The 17,415-nt window shown below is 43.5% G+C and overlaps 3 protein-coding genes across 5 annotated transcripts; 1 reads left to right on the forward strand and 2 right to left on the reverse strand.

Moving 5' to 3' along the window:
- Positions 1 to 287: 287 nt before the first annotated feature.
- On the reverse strand, positions 288 to 3,540 carry pak1ip1 (PAK1 interacting protein 1). Its single transcript, XM_086130159.1, has 10 exons — positions 3,240 to 3,540; positions 2,607 to 2,769; positions 2,418 to 2,538; positions 2,201 to 2,275; positions 2,035 to 2,087; positions 1,785 to 1,930; positions 1,600 to 1,697; positions 1,016 to 1,115; positions 798 to 942; positions 288 to 445 (listed from the first exon to the last, which is right to left on the reverse strand). Exons 1-10 carry the CDS (start codon positions 3,315 to 3,317, stop codon positions 306 to 308), a joined length of 1,119 nt encoding a protein of 372 aa, XP_085986285.1. The 5' UTR covers positions 3,318 to 3,540; the 3' UTR covers positions 288 to 305.
- A 286-nt stretch (positions 3,541 to 3,826) lies between these two features.
- LOC147194811 (uridylate-specific endoribonuclease C-like) lies at positions 3,827 to 7,764 on the forward strand. The gene is made up of 7 exons (XM_086129160.1): positions 3,827 to 3,947; positions 4,886 to 4,985; positions 5,106 to 5,217; positions 5,999 to 6,120; positions 6,200 to 6,312; positions 7,137 to 7,290; positions 7,365 to 7,764. The coding sequence occupies exons 1-7, from the start codon at positions 3,937 to 3,939 to the stop codon at positions 7,623 to 7,625; spliced, it is 873 nt and encodes a 290-aa protein (XP_085985286.1). The 5' UTR covers positions 3,827 to 3,936; the 3' UTR covers positions 7,626 to 7,764.
- A 316-nt stretch (positions 7,765 to 8,080) lies between these two features.
- cc2d1b (coiled-coil and C2 domain containing 1B) lies at positions 8,081 to 17,234 on the reverse strand. Of its 3 annotated transcripts, none has more exons than XM_086129159.1 (26): positions 17,150 to 17,234; positions 16,766 to 16,878; positions 16,541 to 16,694; positions 15,526 to 15,629; positions 15,351 to 15,443; positions 14,882 to 15,028; positions 14,424 to 14,796; positions 14,138 to 14,256; positions 13,732 to 13,804; positions 13,581 to 13,643; positions 13,374 to 13,501; positions 13,222 to 13,294; positions 12,990 to 13,126; positions 12,715 to 12,847; positions 12,057 to 12,229; positions 11,857 to 11,982; positions 11,729 to 11,787; positions 11,530 to 11,646; positions 11,204 to 11,277; positions 11,060 to 11,118; positions 10,905 to 10,956; positions 10,738 to 10,837; positions 10,175 to 10,265; positions 9,891 to 10,013; positions 9,778 to 9,800; positions 8,081 to 9,712 (listed from the first exon to the last, which is right to left on the reverse strand). In XM_086129159.1, the coding sequence occupies exons 2-25, from the start codon at positions 16,826 to 16,828 to the stop codon at positions 9,789 to 9,791; spliced, it is 2,646 nt and encodes an 881-aa protein (XP_085985285.1). In that variant the 5' UTR covers positions 16,829 to 16,878; positions 17,150 to 17,234; the 3' UTR covers positions 8,081 to 9,712; positions 9,778 to 9,788. The 3 variants fall into 3 exon arrangements, with proteins under 3 accessions (XP_085985285.1, XP_085985284.1, XP_085985283.1); XM_086129158.1 differs by having other exon boundaries at positions 12,057 to 12,226; positions 13,581 to 13,649; XM_086129157.1 differs by having other exon boundaries at positions 13,581 to 13,649.
- Between the last annotated feature and the right edge of the window lie 181 nt (positions 17,235 to 17,415).

The following is a 17,415-nucleotide window of genomic DNA, read 5'->3' on the forward strand; positions in this document are numbered from 1 at the left end:
GTTCAGAAAATGGATGTATGGTCATACTAAACAGTAGCAATGACAGAATTACACACTCACACGTGAAATATTCCAACAATAAAGTGGTCCAACATTCAGCACCGTAAAACATGAAATAACTGAACAGGGCAATTTTCTCAAACCATTTTTGGATTAAGTCTAAAATTAAGAAAAAAATAATTTCAAACAGCTGCTGTTACAAGTGTAATGTGTCTATTCTATTTTTTTTTTGTTAAATAGGTGTTTGTGGAGTGTGTGTACATCCAAAGGAGTCACACACGGGTGGATCTTTTTTAAAAATATATTTATTTGGCTTCCTCCTGTTGCCCACCGACCTTTCTCTTCGCCCTCCTCTTTTTCTTCGGCTTGCTCTCATCTTCCAGGATGACTTCTTCATGTGTGAAGATTCGCACTCGCTTTGTCTTCAAAAGTGCCCCGGCCTCCTCTGCGGGCATACGGACATGTAAAGAAAAAACAAAACATTTACATTAATGTAGTTGTTTTTTTGTTTTTTTTTACAATAGTCATATGAAGAGAAGAGACTTTTTCAGAAAATTTTAATTTTACAACAATAAAGTTCTAATATTGTGATAATTACAGTGTTGAGGAAAAAAATAGTAAAATTTTCAATTATTTTTTTTTTTTACAATACTAGTTAAAGTTTCAATTTGACTGAAAAGTAATTTCTCAAAAAGTCCAAATTTAACAAGAATTAAATATATCCACGTCTCACAAAAAAAGTTTAGTTTGAGGGTATTTAAAACCACAATTGAATCAAGTAAGTATACATATTTTACCGGCTCCATCTTGTGACGTTGTGGCCTTGGCTCCTTTGGCGTCTTTTTCTGTGGTGTGCTGTGGTGCGGATGGTTTCCACACAGCAAGACAGGTCAGCCTGGCCGTGGTGTTGACCTCCCCCAGGAGGGTGGGACATTCCAGCTCCTGTCGGGTTACACACACCTTTGGTTAACAAACAAGAGTGCGTTTTGACAATGCAGTTTGGAGGCCGACCGACTTCATTCAGACGGAGCTTCCACATTTTGATGAAGCCGTCGTTGGAGGCCGTGACCAACACGCAGTGGTCGGTCATCATGAAACTCTCAACTGCTTTCACCCTGCGAAAGGAGAGCGACACACCTCAGCACTTACGCTGTTGTTTCGGGCTAAAACGATTCAATCCAATCACTATTAGTATTCTGTGTTGCAGAAGTGAAACATCTAAAACATGCATGATAGTGGCCCTCGAGGACAAGAGTTGCCCAACCAAGGTCTAGGCTCTATTTCCGCAAGAAGATGCTGCTTGCATAGTTTCAATGCCAACATTCCTCGCCCTGGTCATTACTTTATCTAACTTGCGACTGGCTTTGTTTTATTTATTTTTTTACCCTTGGGGTTATTTTTGACAAAAGTGCACAGATAAGTTTTAAATAGTTTTTTTCAAAATCGTGAAAGACGCCCCCCGCCTACTGCCCGAAGACAGCTGGGATAGATAGTCTCCAGCACCCCCGCGACCCTAATGAGGATGAAGCAGTTCGGAAGATGAATGAATGAATGAAAGATGCATCACGTCTCCTTTTAAATAACTGTTTACTTGTGTACCTGGTTTCATGGGCCTTGAACTCGCACACCCATTTCTCTTTGGCAACATCACACAATCGGACTATTTCATCATCACCTACAACAGCCAGGATGGAGTTCTGGAACAAAACAAGCAAATAAGATTAAAAAAATAAAGAAAAACAAGTGTCGTGAGGCATCCATGGGGAGAAAAAAAAAACACGGACGTTTAAGAAGTTGATGGCAGAGATCCTTTTGAGGTTCTTGAGCGTGCTGGTCAGCGAGGCTGTTTGCAGATCGTACAGGTCTAGCTGGTCATGGATGACTACCGCATATTTATCGCCGTCCGGAGACCACCGCACAATGTGGGCATCTATACACAAGGAAAAACACACACGCGTGCACGCAGACACACACACTTTGACCTCAAATGTGCCTCAGGAAAACCAGCGTCACATTTTATGGTAAAAAACTGACTTTGTTTGATGTTTTTGATGAAGGCTGATCTTCCATTAATTAGATTCCATGTACTGAGAGACAAAATCAAACATTACATCAGCGGCTGTGGCATTTATTGTGCGGCATTTATTGCGCTGACATTTATTGCGTGCGCGTATATACTGTATGTGTGTGTGTGTCTCACCGCAGTGTTTTATCGGTGCCCACCGTCAGTGCAAGTTTACCAGACGGATGCACAGACAGCGATGTCACATGACCCCTGAAGAAAGAATATGATTAGAAATAAAATCTCAAGTTACGAGGGATACATTGTTTTTGTTCACATTAAGTGCTTCATTGCATTTTTGTTTTTCTCAGCGTGTATTTGCCCTCTCCTCCTCATAGTATGACCCAGGGCGTACCTGTGCGCTTTGATGGACTTGAGACACTCCCACTTCTTGGTGCTCCACACACACAAGAGTCCATCTTCTCCTCCGCTCAGCAGATGCGTCCCACCGTAAAACTCCAGGCAGGTGATGGTGCCTGAGGAGTATTGGTTGTCAGGAGGAAGCATCGTCACGGCAACTGCAGACCCCAAAAGCGCCACTCACCGTCGTGATGTAGCAGAGCGCCGTGTTCCACCTTCTTGTTCATGTCATACAGGAGCATGGTTTCGTCTCTACTGCCCGTCACCACAAACCTGTTGCTGGCCGCCACCGCCGACACTGATGCTGTGTGTGCATGATGCGTGAAGTCCGCCTTGGCTGTCCACTCCTAAAGCACCACAGCCAAAAAATGTACAAAACGTGATGTCTACAAATTGAGGGGATGCTGCACTTTTAACAGCATGGTTGTTTTTACTTTTTTGTAACACTGCAAAGTTTATGTGAAATTAGTCTTGTTCTTTTTTTGTAATGCAGTATTACCCATTAGTCACCTCTTAAACACACACACACGGTAACCAATCCCTTAAAATAAAACCGATCTAATTTCCCTCCCTACAGGTGAAAAAGGTCACCCACTATCCTTTTCATTTAATCTATCTTGAAACTCTAAACCTTGCAGGAAACCCTAACGCTGGCCTTGAAACCGCATTTAACGGGTATAGCTAATTTTGACCAACCCCATACTGTAAAATATAACTTTGAGGTTTCAAGTAGCTTTAATTAGAGTCACTAATGATGCCCACGGCCAAGCTGAAATTGTTTCGTAGAGATATACAGGTAATGTGAAAATCCACTCACGGTCTGGTCAGTTCGAACACGGTAACCAAACACAATTTGCTCGTAGCAGCCAGCGACTAGCTCCACGAAGGCGGCCATGACGGCAAACTAGCTCGGATCTTCCTGCGTTTTTGTCTTCGTCTCAAGCTCTGCCACCTTGTCAGACCAACGGTAAATGTATCACGACTAGTAAAAACACAAGACGCGGGCAAAATTAGCGCAGTAGAGCAATTTGGTGACGGACTTAAAACACATTATTGCCGCTTGCACGTTCACACACGTGAGGAACCAAAACAACGCAAAGACCGTGTACTGCACATGCGCGGTTGCGTTCCTCTTCGTCGTTGTCTGCCTAATGTCGCACTGGCGCCACCCAGAGGAAAGGATGGCTCCCGCGCGACAATTGAAATTGACGAAAGTGAACAAAATATGCGTGGTTACAAAATGACAGATAAACAAAAAAATATACATATATATATATTAAAACAATAAACCTTTATGTTTGTCATTGTCTTTATCGCATAAATAAGGATATCACGAGGTCGGGATCCGCCCGTGTCGCGGTGGGCGGTAATCGCTGAATTTGTCCATTTCCTCATTGGCTGGCTTTCAAAACGTAATGATTGACAGTATAACTAACTGCGCAAAAAAAAAACGGTGCTTTTTTTCTGCTCCAGAGCAACGATTTGAGTAAATTCTGCCCAGTCTGAACGCAACAATGGCAAGACGGTAAGTAAAATTTGCCCAATCCATTTTTTAAAGTCTATTTCTGTCATTTATGTTGTAATTGTGAGTTGTACGTCAAGACGTGGGAACGTTATTGACACTCCAAATAGCAGGTATTTAATGTAAACAAGCCTGTGGGCTGTAAAGAGATGCACTCTCACTGGTGTGCTTCTTGCAGTGGACAAAAAAAAGTTTCGTTTTGATGTTTTTTACAGTTCCGCTTGAGAAAAAAAACACAGCTGTTTTGTACGATGCGCGTAGTGTTAGTTAGTGTGTTTGTGTGAAGGTCTGCTGATGATTATTAGTTACACACACACACAAAAAAACAAAAACAAAAGACAGTCACACAACCCATCCGCTCAAAATGATGAAGTGGGCGGTTATGTAAAAACGGTTGAGTAATCCTTCAACTAGGAACCAGAAAATGAACACTTTGCATTCAGCCTCGGGGAAAACTGTATTTCAAAAGTACATACATAAAAAGGTGAATGTATTGTTTTGTTTTGTTTTTTAAACCACATGTAATTTAGATTGTAACTTGTCATTTCATGTGATTAAAAGTTGTTATACTGTTAATAAAAGTATTTTTCTCCAGATAAGACTTTTCTTGTGAATAAAGTTTTACATTATGAAAAAGAAGTAATGCTCCTGAAAAAAAGATTTTTTTTTTGAAAAAACAAAATTAATACCACTTAAAATAAAGTCTTACATTCCATGAAAAATTATTTCACTGGAGTAAAATCCTTATATTACAAGGAAAGTAATATATTTTCATGGAAAATAATACATTAACGTGAATAAAGTTTTTTACAAATATTGTTTGCAGGGAAACTTGTCATTTCACGTGAATAGAGTGCATAAAGTACTACAAAACGTTAATTGTCAGCATTTTCACTGTCTGGCAATTTTTCATATCACTTTGACTTTTTGTAATTTTTCAGCCAAGTGGCCAATCAGGAGTTGTCTGAGGTGTTAAATGAACTGTGGCGTCTGGACGTCAACCGCCTCAAGCCGGGGACTGATTACATCATTGCCCCTCAGGTGAGTGCACACTGCACTCTCAAGACATGAATAAATCTTTCTAATTGCAGCTATGGCCCTTTTCTTACATGTGGCAGTAAGTTCCATATGTTATACTCTGGTTATCATCGCACTTCGCAGGGACGAGCCGGCTACGTGGCTCAGGGCAGCAACTATGCCAGGGATCGTGCCCATGCGCCACTCTTCATATACGTCGATGAGGACAAACTGAGGAGAATCGAGACATATGCACGTATGGCGAAAATAAATTTTATATAGAAATATATATTTGGGGTGTAACAAAAAAAAGCCCAATTTGAATCGGAAAACCATTATTTGATTGACAAGATGTGAGTGCATCGACTCTGAATCGTTCCACTTTGAAATATATCGAGATACATATCAAATCTTTTATTTGTCTATTAAGCCTCTTATTGGAGAGTTATAACTTACAAAGGAATGACGCATTTTACACAAATGACAAGTTCATTAAAAGGTATATAAAATGACCATAAACAAGTTTTTGCATCATACCCTTTCAAACTGAGCTGACCCATTTTGAATTGAATCATAATGCCACTGAACTGAACCGAATCGAATGGTTCCACTTTCAAATCGAACCGTCCTTAAATCATTTTGTTTTGCACCAGCAGATCGAAAACTGTACTTGAATCTTTTGACTAATGCGCACTATATAAACAAATCACATCAGTTGCAGATGGTCAAACAAAAAAAAAGATGGTCAATGCTGATTTCAAAAGACAGTCCTATCAACAGGAAGTCCAACCCTACCAAAATAAAACCAGCAACGGCACAGACAGACTCAAATACAGAAACCACATCACAATAGATCCAAATCAAAGTCTTTTGTTGCCAAAAAAAAAAAGGTCAATACCAGCTGTGAATGAGAACCCTATCAAGGGTACCAAAACATTAAGTAGGAACTCAAAATAAAGTAAATAAGTGAACAGGAAGTGTTAACAATTCTTTTGGCTAGCATAGCATATGTTAGCATCGATTTTCCTCTTCTTCAGACTTCATCAACTTGCTGGACAACTACGAGATGTCGACAGGCGTGTCAGAGTCTGTGACCCATGAGGAGCTTCAGGAGAACCGCAAGTTCCTGGACGCCATCCTGGACACAGACGTCATGAAGGTGCAAAATTGGACTGTTGAGGGTGACAACAAGCATGCTGAGAAAGATGTTAACATGTGTTGTTGTTTCGCACTCACAGTGCGCTCACCAGTACCTGGTCAAGAAGAGACAGTCTCCGCCGGATGTGATGAGTTTCAAGAAGCAACTCTACAACATCTGGTTCCGCCTGTACCACCGTGACAGGAGTGGAGGGTGAGACTGCAATGTTTTTTTAACTCACATTTTAATATTCTTAACCGTCCTGCAAGCATAATGAGAAAAATTTGCGTGTAAGTAATAAGCATTCAGCGGTTAGACAGATGTGGCTGTCTAAATCACTCTGTCAAGCACCACAAACAGATTCATCTCCATATGAGTCCCACAGGAAGTAGAAACAGAAGTCCTTTGTTTACAATAAATTAGCCAGACAATCATGGGTCCAGGGCGGCCCGGTAGTCCAGTGGTTAGCACGTCGACTTCACAGTGCACAGGGTTCAATTGCAGCTCCGGCCCCCCTGTGTGGAGTTTGCATGTTCTCCCCAGGCCTGCGTGGGTTTTCTCCGGGTACTCCGGTTTCCTCCCACATTCCAAAAACATACATGGCAGACTGATTGAACACTCTAAATTGTCCCTAGGTGTGCGTGTGGGCGTGGATGGTTGTTCGTGTCTGTGTGCCCTGCGATTGGCTGGCAACCGATTCAGGGTGTCCCCCCCCTACTGCCCGAAGACTGCTGGGATAGGCTCCAGCACCCCCCGCGACCCTTGTGAGGATGAAGCGGTTCGGAAGATGAATGAATGAATGAATGAATCATGGGTCCAATTGAAAGCCTTAGTGACAGGAAATAGAAACCTACCAAATTAAAACTTAAAAACAAAAAAACTCGAGTGCACGACGCCATTCCCAAGTGATGCAAATTGACACTCCTTTGTTCACAAGATCTTGGTCAGATGAAGTTCAATTAAGGGAACCAAAAGTAACTTCCAATGAAACCCCCTCATCTGTTATCTTGTCAACATTTTCTGCTGGTTGTGTCCAGGGCGGACTCATGCGGCTTCGAGCATGTGTTCGTGGGCGAGACCAAGCAGGGGCAGGAGATTACAGGCCTCCACAACTGGGTACAGTTCTACCTACAGGAGAAGCACGGCCACATTGACTACAAAGGTTACAAAGCACGGGACAAAAAAGACACCGTAAGACAAATCCACACATTCATCGTAGCAACCGGGCGCTACCGTCCACTAACAGGAAGTCCATTTATCCACAGCCCGATGAGGACGACCACGTGCTCAACCTGCAGTTTAGCTGGAAGGGCCTGGTCAAGCCAGTGGGCGGCTCCTTCATTGGGGTCAGTCCCGAATTGGAGGTGGCAATGTTCACCATCGTCTTCCTAGAGTCTGGAGACAAGACCAGCACGCTGGAGTTGAAGGTGGATGAATACGTTTTGGAGCTGGTGGTCCACAGGCACGGCCGCTCCATCGGGTCATCTTATCCAAAACTCCTCAGCAGCAACCACCGGGACTTGTAGCTTGCTTTTGGTATTAAAATTTATCGAAATTCTATACACAAACAGGTTTCAAGAGAACAATATATTTTTGAACATTCCTATACATCTATTCAAAATAAAAGACCATTTTTGCAGTCATGTTGAAAATGGAGCTATTGTACATTCTATTCCTGATTTTTTACATTACATCAACATCACCTAGGTAATCATAATTTGTGTATGTAATTCATCATGTTACATGAGATTCCACTTGTTCTAGTCGTCACAATTTTAGTGACACTCAAGGGAATGCGACCCCACCCAAAAAAAAAACAGGAAGTAGAATCACACAAGAAGAATTTTAAGAATTGTAACATGATAAAACAAACACTAATATAACTAAAATGACTTACTGGTTCTCTAGTTGTTACACCTCCCTCCACCCATCAAGTTAAAAAAAGGTACAGATTAACATGATAAAAGGGACAGACAGAGAGCAGAGTACATCCAAATTTTATTTCGGTTTTCAAGAGGGTCCAATATTAAAATAAACTGACATCCATAATCCTTGTAAACAAACATGAGCATGCTTTTCTTTTAATTTGCTCAATACAATGCTAAGAGCGTAGCAATGTTCATGCATGGTTTTGATGGTTGCAGCAGACACTTGACAGGCTTAATTTGTCAATATGGCTTCTTCTTGCATTGTCTACTAAGGTTAATGGCGCATTTGGTTAGCGCCTCACAGCAGCAAAGCCCCTTTCACACCACCTCTTTTTTAAATTGTTCTCCATCATGGTTATAACGAGTGTTAGCGTTCCGATTCTCTTGTGTGCTTTGAGGTGTGAACGACATGGATACATCTCCTACAGTGGGACCTCCTGCAAGGCAATCATTTCAGGCTTAACTGTCACGCAAGTGTGAAAAGAAGTTCAACGTAAAACCTTGATGATGCCGGGACAGACTGATATGTAACAGTAAAAGTAAATAGCCACATGATATTTGCTTGGGAAAATTATTTGAAATTGCATGCATGTCATTATTGTATTCCTGAAATTGTGTAATAGAATTTACAGCCATATTGTTAGCTTAATCGCATAAAGTCATTTACTGTCACAGTATCAATAAAATATATCAACATGCTGACTAAAAACTCTTTGCCACTGGACTCGTTCGGGTAGTTTGTTGGGATATTTTCTCATTTTCCAAAAACGGTCAAGAACAACGGAGGCATCTTTGCTCCATATTAGGCTAAGGATATTCCAAAACACATTTTACTTGCTCTCCCATAGAAAAAAAATCCACGCAAAATACAGCCTCAGGTCAAAGATAAAAAAAATTTTTTGACAACAGCTTACCTGTCAGTACACTCAACCACATGGTAATTATGCCCATTTTTATTGTTTTAAATTTGACCACATTGGGGCGTTCCTCTGTAAGTCATTTAATTTTATTTTTGAAGGGATTACAACACCGTTTTTGTTTTTCAAATATGAACAAAGAAACAGTTCTATTTCCTGTCCTCTGTTTTTCAATTCGACATTTGTTGCTGGTCCCCTAATCTGGTGATATGAACAAAAACAAAAGGGAAACAAAAAAAGAAAGAAAAAAAACCCCACACACACTTGGGTAATTCTTCAGCCCTGTCATATTTTTTGTGGCCCACAACAGCAAATGCTTTCCTCTTTTCATTAAGGCATATCCATACCGAATTGAAATTTTTACTCACTTTTAAGAAATATGACAAGCATTTCTTTCCACTAAATCCGTTTTTAACATACAAAGGAGATTACACTGTCAGATTTGTGCATGGTTTGCTTACTTATTGTTTGTATATGAACGAATTCTGTGTGCTAATATATTACGCTGAGCCTTGGCTACAAATAGCTTCGGATTTCTTTTACAGCAACATGGATTACTTTGGTATATTAGTGCATAGACACCACTTGAGCTTGCACGTAGTCTTTAAGATGAAGTCTTACACTTGGCCAGCAGATGTTGCTAAATGCCTTATGAGTGACTTGACCAAGCAGCTGGGTGTCTTGCCAGTGTGCAAATAGTTTAAAAGTGGTCCGAGGAGAAGGGGCGGGGGTTGGGTCACCTCCTGAGTAAGATCGGTTGCCTTCCACCTGCACAAGCATGAAGCATGGTCAAGCTCATTGGCGTAGCATCATGGCAGACATGGTGTACTTACATCTTGAAGGTCTAGACGAGAAGCTTTGGGGGACACGGGGGAGGGGGGGGGGGGTGGCAGAAAGATGAGAAGCGGTGGAGATGGAAACGCGTGGCAGTGTGGTGAGTGCGTACCTGAGACCGCTCCACCACCAGCCAGCGCTCGGTGCTTGCCTGCGTGTCCTGCCCGTTTAGGGGCTCCCGGAGGCGGACACGGACTTCCACGCGACCGCCGGTAGGCTTGCGGCCATCCATCACCTGATAGGAAAGAGGCCATTGACATTAAAGGCCATTTACATTAAAGTGCATTTTTTTTCTACAATGACAAATAATTTCCATGTATTCTAAAAAGTTTATTGTGCAATCAAGTGGGGTGTTGTAACTCTCAGCCTGTTATGAACATTACGTGGGTGCTTTACCTCGACGATCTCCCTGATTTCACTGTGGGACTCCAGCTGCTCCAGCTTTACGTGCGCCGTCCCGATGGGCTTGTCGCTCCGCAGGAAGCCGCTTTGCATCACACACACAGGAAATGTTAGTGGAACGAGTGCTGTGTCAAAACAAAGTCACTGTCACACCTGCTGGTGCTCATTTTATTTCGATAGGTTTCAACTAGTGTACCAGTTTTTCTGCCAGCCCCTGTGACAGGAACCTTCTGGAGATGGTATTGTGCAACTTTTATGGACCAAGGGGCTTTGATTTTAATCTGCATGACAAGTGTGTGCATTTGGCCCCATTAGTTTGGGTGCTTACTGTTTTTATTTTGGTAGGTTTCTACTTCCTGTTCTCTGTTTGAATGAATAGTAGTACTGTCCAGCAAAAACGCCAGATGTCCAATTCATATTTTTTTTACAAATTGAAACTGATGGCCCCTCCCGATTTATTCTGTAATTTGTAGACTATGTTAACCAATTTACACCAGATATGTAGACTGCTGCGTTAGCGTCCCGAGCAAACTTGCTCGCTGCGGCACAAGACTCACCCTTTGTGCAGCAGCTCCAGCTTGAGACCTTTGGAAGTTACCACTCTCCTAAAGCCGCGGTGATTACGGTTGATTGACAGGCTGAAGCTCTGGTTGTACTCTGGTGCAAGACAATGAGGTTGCGTGTGTGAGTAATGCAGGGAGAAATCACATGCAAGGAGTCTCACCTGGACAGTTGGTGTTCTTTATGACGTTCGTTTTGTGTCGCTGCGGTTGCTCCTGGAGGCACAAATTAGGAACAAATGTCAAACAAGTATTAAAAAAAAAAAAAAAAAACCCCAACAACACGAGGAGGAGCGAATGAAAATCTTAGATGGCTCACCGTGCTGGGGTAGGGGAAGTCAAACTTGACATAAGCATCAAGGTCATTCGTTTGGATGCCTGCACAATAAAGTGTCAGACACTTTCATCAATAGTCGATATCTTAAGAGTGTGTGTGTGTGTGTGTATGTGTGTGTGCGCATACCACTAGGAGCAGGAAGATTCATGCCTTTCACAATAACCACCACCATCTCTGTGCTGCTGAGATCCGGGAACATCCTGTAAGAAATGAAACAGCAAATGTAGTGGCTGTCAAAATGTGCAGTGATCACTCTATTTGCCAGTGGACGCCGCATGTGTACAAGTGTACTTTCAAGCGTTATGCATGCTGTCGTCATGATGTCTGTGAACCACTGGTGAAAAACAAGTATTGCCAATGTTTAATGTGTTCTGGTGTATTATTGTTATTTTATGTTCAATCTTCTGGAAAGCGTTTTGTTACAGCTGTGGCTCTTGTGAATGTTTGCTCACCTGACCGTGTGGAAGGTTCTGTCTTCAAAGTGATGTTTGGGGGGAGGCAGACCCTTAGTTTGAGATATCTTCAGGACCTCCATACTCTTTTTACATGACTCGGCCATCTTCTCGAACCTGACACAGACCACCCCCCCGCCAAAAAAAGATAAGTTTACCCAATGGATGCACCACAAGTGTCATCATCGTCATTCCTTACTTGGTGGTCTCTGTAATGTTTCCCAGGTGGGTGAATTGCTTGGAGTAAGTCAAACATTTCTAACAGGAGACATAAGGGTGATACAGAGTGATGCCAAAAAGAGCAAAGGAAGGGTCGGTCATAGCTACCTCATGCTGCTCTTTGAGGATCTTGATCAACTGTGAGTAGAGTTGCTCTGCCTTCTCCGAAAGCCCCACATCGCTGTGGTGCACCAGGACAAAGTCCTCCTCCTCATCACCCGGGGGCGACGGCACCTGTCAGCCATCATTCCCGTTTCGACGTTTATATCACAAGTCCATATGGTCGTTTATAATCGGCGCTTTCTCACCGAACTGACGTCCACCGCTTTTCCGCTGCGTGCCGCCTCCACCATGGCCTCGAGACCCTTGGCGGTGCGCAGGAAGCTCTTGGCCTGCTCCATATCGTTCTTCTGCTTGGCGTGCAGCGCGGCCTTCATGTACTGTTTGCGGCGGCCCTCAAGGAACTCCAACTGCTGCGCTGCTGGAGGACCAAGAAGAAGTGCTTTGTTGTCCTAATTTCATTGGTATTGTGTTTGTATTATTACATTTATTTTTAAATGGCAAGAACAAATGCTTGCAATCCCTCAACATTTTGAAAAGTGAAGACAATTTGTAATCTTTGTATTTTAGCAAGAAACCTGAAGTCGATACTTAGGCCACAAAAAATGTAGTACAAGTAGAAGTAGCAGCAGTAGAGGTACAGGTAGAAGAAGAAGTAAAAGTAGCACTCCAAGAAGCAATTGAACAGGTGCAAACGGAAGAAGCGTGGGTAAAAAAAGTAAAAGTAGACAGCAGAAGCAAAAGCAAACAAAAGTAGTAGAGGTAGCAACAGTAGAGGTAGAATAAGAAGTGGTACCGGTAGAATAAGTAAAACTACAAAAAGAATAATAGGGAGTGAAGGAGAAGAAACAGACAGCAGCTTAACCAGCAGAAAAGGACGCTGTGATGACATGTGGCAGGACTGACCTGCAGGTGAGAGATCTCTGGCGGATGTTCTCTCGGGCGAGGCAGACGGAGATCTTCTTTGACCTCTCGATGCAGACGGAGAACTTCTCTGACCTCTTGATGCAGCGGGGACGCTTAGTGTGCTCTTCTTTGGCTACAAAAGATACTTTCAACTTTAGCCTCTTTCACACAATCCAGCGTGAGAGCTCTAATAGAACTGACAAGTGTACGAAATCAATTTTGCAGGATTGCTGTGTGGAAAAATAAAAACAGTAAAAATAAGAACAGCAGCCCACCTCCACTTCCTTCTCTTCTTCCTCATCTGCACTCACAGCGTCATCATCAGTAGTGGAGATCTTGGAGGCGGCCTCCAGCGCAGCAAACAACCCTTGCTCGGCCGTCGTGGCCTTCTGGCCCGGGATGGGAGGAAAGCCTGTTCAAAAACAAAACAAAACAAAACAAAAATCCATTATTAATTTCTAAAATGTTGCCAAACGACATTTCCGACACACCACTCAAAAATGTCACCTGGTGGAACAGGGAGCTCATCAAAGTTGACTGTTTTTCCCGCTTTGTGAGCTCGGATGGCACTCTGGTATTGCTGGCGGAGGAGTAAGGTTACAGACGGTGTATGTAAATGGATGTTAACAAGCACGGAAGCACACGTTTGTCATTTGCACCTTAGCAATGCGGTCGTGCATGCGAGCCTTCCGCTCGTCCCCACCCACTTTGGCCTGAGCCGACGCCTCGGCGTACTTGGCTCGTCTCTGCTCCAGGGCCTCCAGTGCATCCCTGGGAGCCGGCGGGGCTAACGGGCAGGACGACAACTGTCAGTTCGGACCTTTGGGATTCATATAGTTGTATTCAATAATGAGTTATCAAGGCACCTGGAGCTGCTGCGGCCGGCTGGGGGACTTGGGCGTCTTGCTTGACTGATGCTGCACTTCCACCTGTACCTTGTGACAAAAGGGGGCAGGAAAATAACTGAAGCTTCTTAAATGTAATAGTTTTTAAGATAATAATGATGCGTAAACCAACCTGGAGGTGGTGGCAGGCCGCTCAGGTCAACAGCTTGTCCTTGTTTCAAGGCCTCGATCACGGAATTAAACTTCTGCCTCAAAACGGCAAAGAGGAAGTTTGTTTCGGCTATTATGTGATCATACCAACAAAGTAATTACTTATTTTGAAAGCCTTTGAGTTTCATTGAAAAGCACATTTTATTGTGTCACCAAATGAGGTCGTATGGACAAAAAAAATTGTGAAATTGCCTCACCAAAATGTTTTAACTGAGATGTTACTGGATGTGGTTTATCGCAAATGCATTTTTTTTTTACCTTGACATTTTTCAGAACCTCTTGCCTCGATAGAGGTAAGAACATCAACAACAATGTTCAGCAAGCTCACTGGATTCATTCAACTGAACATGTGTCCTATTCGTACGCACCTTGCTAGTCCTGAAGTAGACCATGGCTTGCTGCACCTCTCCTGCCTTCTTGGCTGCCAGGGCAGCCATTTTGTACTCTTGCTGCCTTTGCCGCAAAAGTGTCGCCACTCGCTCGCTCGCTGCGACAGGAATGAAAAGCGGGTTTCACTTTTTGTGTGGTCATTTTGATGCTAGTCAGAACTAGAGTTCAGTTAGCCACATTTTTAGTTCCTAGGACTTGACGTAGAAATGAGGCTCTAGCTCAAAGGTTTGTTGCTTGGTTTACTTGAATTAAAATGACACTGACTGTCAGTATTAGGAGTTGGCGAGGTGTCTGCTTGCTCAGTTGAAGGAACCGCCTGCTCCTGTGAAGGATTCGCCGGCTCCTGTGAAGGATTCGCCGGCTCCTGTGAAGGATCCGCCTGCTCCTGTGAAGGATCCGCCTGCTCCTGTGAAGGATCCGCCTGCTCCTGTGATGGCTCAACAGCGAGTGTTGGCGGGGAGGTGGATGAGTGCTGTTCCTCCTCTTCGCCATCAGGCGTGATGATCTCAGGAGGTGTGACGAGGGCCGGGGCGGCACGCGTCGTGGCACTCTTGCTTCCCGTGGCGACCGGCGGAGGAATCTCCGCCTCGCTCACCTGGCGACCTTTCTTTACTGCAGCCAGCATGGACTCCAGCGTCTGTAAGGGCAGTAAAAGGGAGACATTACAGTCATAACCTACGAATGGGAATGAATGCTGTAAAAAGACTGATTGGTAGTCAGACCTTTAATCCGCGTTGGAGCCGCCGGGCTTTGGCGCCCTCGCCTGCTGTCTTGGCAGTGTGCAGCGCCGTCATGTACATGGTGAGCCTCTCCTCCAATGTGTGCTGCACGCTGCCAGGCACAGCTGCCACTGGAGGCACGCTCATTTCCTGTGAACATAGGCAGACGAAAGTCAGTTCTTCTTAAAAAAAAAAACAATTTAAAAGCCATTAATCAGTCCTAATGGTGATTTTTGCGTTAAAAGGAAGTGTGGCAGCACAGTGGAATTATGGTTTCAAGCCTGCTTCACATGTTCTCCCCGTTTCCCCAGAAACCCTTTCCCACGTTCCAAAAACATACGTTCAGTTCACTGAAGACTGTGAATGGTACGCATCTCATAAAAACTATTTTTCAAGGAGGACCTCTATACCTACAGTAAAATAGACAAAGAGTTGAATTAAAGCTTTTCAAAGTCAAGCATACGGTGTGTACCTGCACTGAAGATTCAACAGCGGCCACCGCAGATGAAGAAGAAACAACCTCAGGCTCCCCGCCATCCTCGCCCACCACTTCCTCTAGCTCAGCCTGGCAGGAAAAAAAGCAGACAAAGCAGCCAATGAGAACAAAGCACAATGACCAAGGAAACATCAGAGAGAAAAGGGCCAACCAGGAGGTCTTCGTCATCCTCTACATTGTCGTCATCTTCATCCTCATCCACGTCTCGCATGCATTCATCAGCCATTTTGGCGATGTCCTCCATCGGCAGTGGGCCTGTAACCCAAATCATGTGAAATTACAAGATTTATTCGGAGTCCAAATTGCACAACAGTAACAGTAATATTGAGACACTGCTTTAATTCATATGTTTGAAGAAATAAATCATGCATGATCGAGTAGAGCCTCCACAAAGAAAGAAGGGTAAACACTAACAATCAATACAAATCTTATAGTGGTATTATGTACTCTGTACCAGGAGAGATTTTATTCTCCATCTCCATGAACTTGTATCATTCATTTTCAAGGCACACTTTTCAAGAAAAACTGGAATCGATGACGCTAGGTCAGCCTACACAGTTGTCGGCTGGCTTGTGTCAACCTCAAAATGGATTTTTGGGCACTTTCAAAGCAGTACGCATGAGTGCTACAGCTAATTTATACAGACTGGCAGGGGCGAAGAAATTAGGTCTGCTGTATCCGTATCAGCATTGCTGATGAATACGATGCACTTTATTTCAAGAGTTTACATTGAATACTGCTTGTGAACTGCTACATTTTAGTGTAGACGTTTGGAATTATTTGGGAGTGATGTACTGGAAGTTAAAAGGTAGATAAATATTGATTGTAAACTGATGGATTGGCGTGTAGATGTTTGGAAGTGTTTAAAGGTAATGAATGCAATGGAAGGTAATGGTGATTGTGTTTCTTGCCTAGTAATAATGGTATTCATTCTTAAATACACAAAATGCCATTGTCTCTTCAATGCCTCGCATAGTTAAATAGACATTTTGGACATGATTTATGAGAGGTGGATAAGGTTACTTAAGTGCACACTGAAAGCCCAGGTCAGAAACTCATCACCCACCACTGATGCAGATATAAACACGTGTATAAATAATGTGTACACACATATATAAAACACAATGCAGGTTTAGTGGGGAGGGGGCTTTGTTGTTACAACTCACTTCTTCCCTTGTGCTTGGCTTTTCCCCCGGCAACAGTAGCCGCTTTGCCCCCAGTGATGGCTGCTAGCTCAGCCTCTAAGTCCGGGTCGTCCAAACCCTCTTCGGCAGCCATCGTCATCATGTCCTCGGGGTCCATGCCTAAGAAGAGGCCCATCTAAGCAGCAAAGACAGAGATGGGCTTGAAAGACTTTTCTAACAGGGTCTCCGTTTCACTCTTGTTGTTACCTGCTTGGCAGCGGCGGCGCCCTTTCCTCTTGGGAGGGGCTCACTCCTCTTCTTGCCGAACATGTTGTTTGTTGATTGAAAGTTGCTCGTCAACGATATACCGCTAAAACAAACTAAAAGACACAACGAGTGATCGTTTGAGTAAACGAGTCTTCCTTCAACCAGCCGCGCCGTTTCTCAATTAAAATCATGTGAGCGGCTGTCAGGTGCCTGACCCCGAACGCTTACACACACATACTGAGTGGTGACGTTAGCCCGTTGACTTAGCAGTTAGCTTATTTACGAGGCTCCGCCGGGATAAACGCATTCGTGAACAGACCAAAGAGCGCAGCGGTTTAGCAAGAATAACCAACACTTTTATGACTGTCGTATTATGCGCTTTACCCGGTTGTCCAGCATTTTATCGGCAACTGTACTTTCTTCTTCATAGAACTTGTTCTTCGTCGTCGTCTCGAGTGTAATAACCTAGGCACCTTTATGGCGCACTGCTGCCCCCATGTGTTCATAACCCTTATTGCACAATTAACTCACTTCATGTCGGTAGGGGGCGCAGATGGGATTATGGAATCTACTCAACTCAACTACAGATAGATCTAAAACGTCTTTAATATCTCTCAGCAGCTTAGAGGTAACGTGCATGTGTGTGTGCG

This window comes from Hippocampus guttulatus, chromosome 14 (genome assembly GCF_054856545.1).
Source record: "Hippocampus guttulatus isolate MCC_2025c chromosome 14, RoL_Hgut_1.0, whole genome shotgun sequence".
In the NCBI taxonomy this organism is placed as follows: Eukaryota; Metazoa; Chordata; class Actinopteri; order Syngnathiformes; family Syngnathidae; genus Hippocampus; species Hippocampus guttulatus.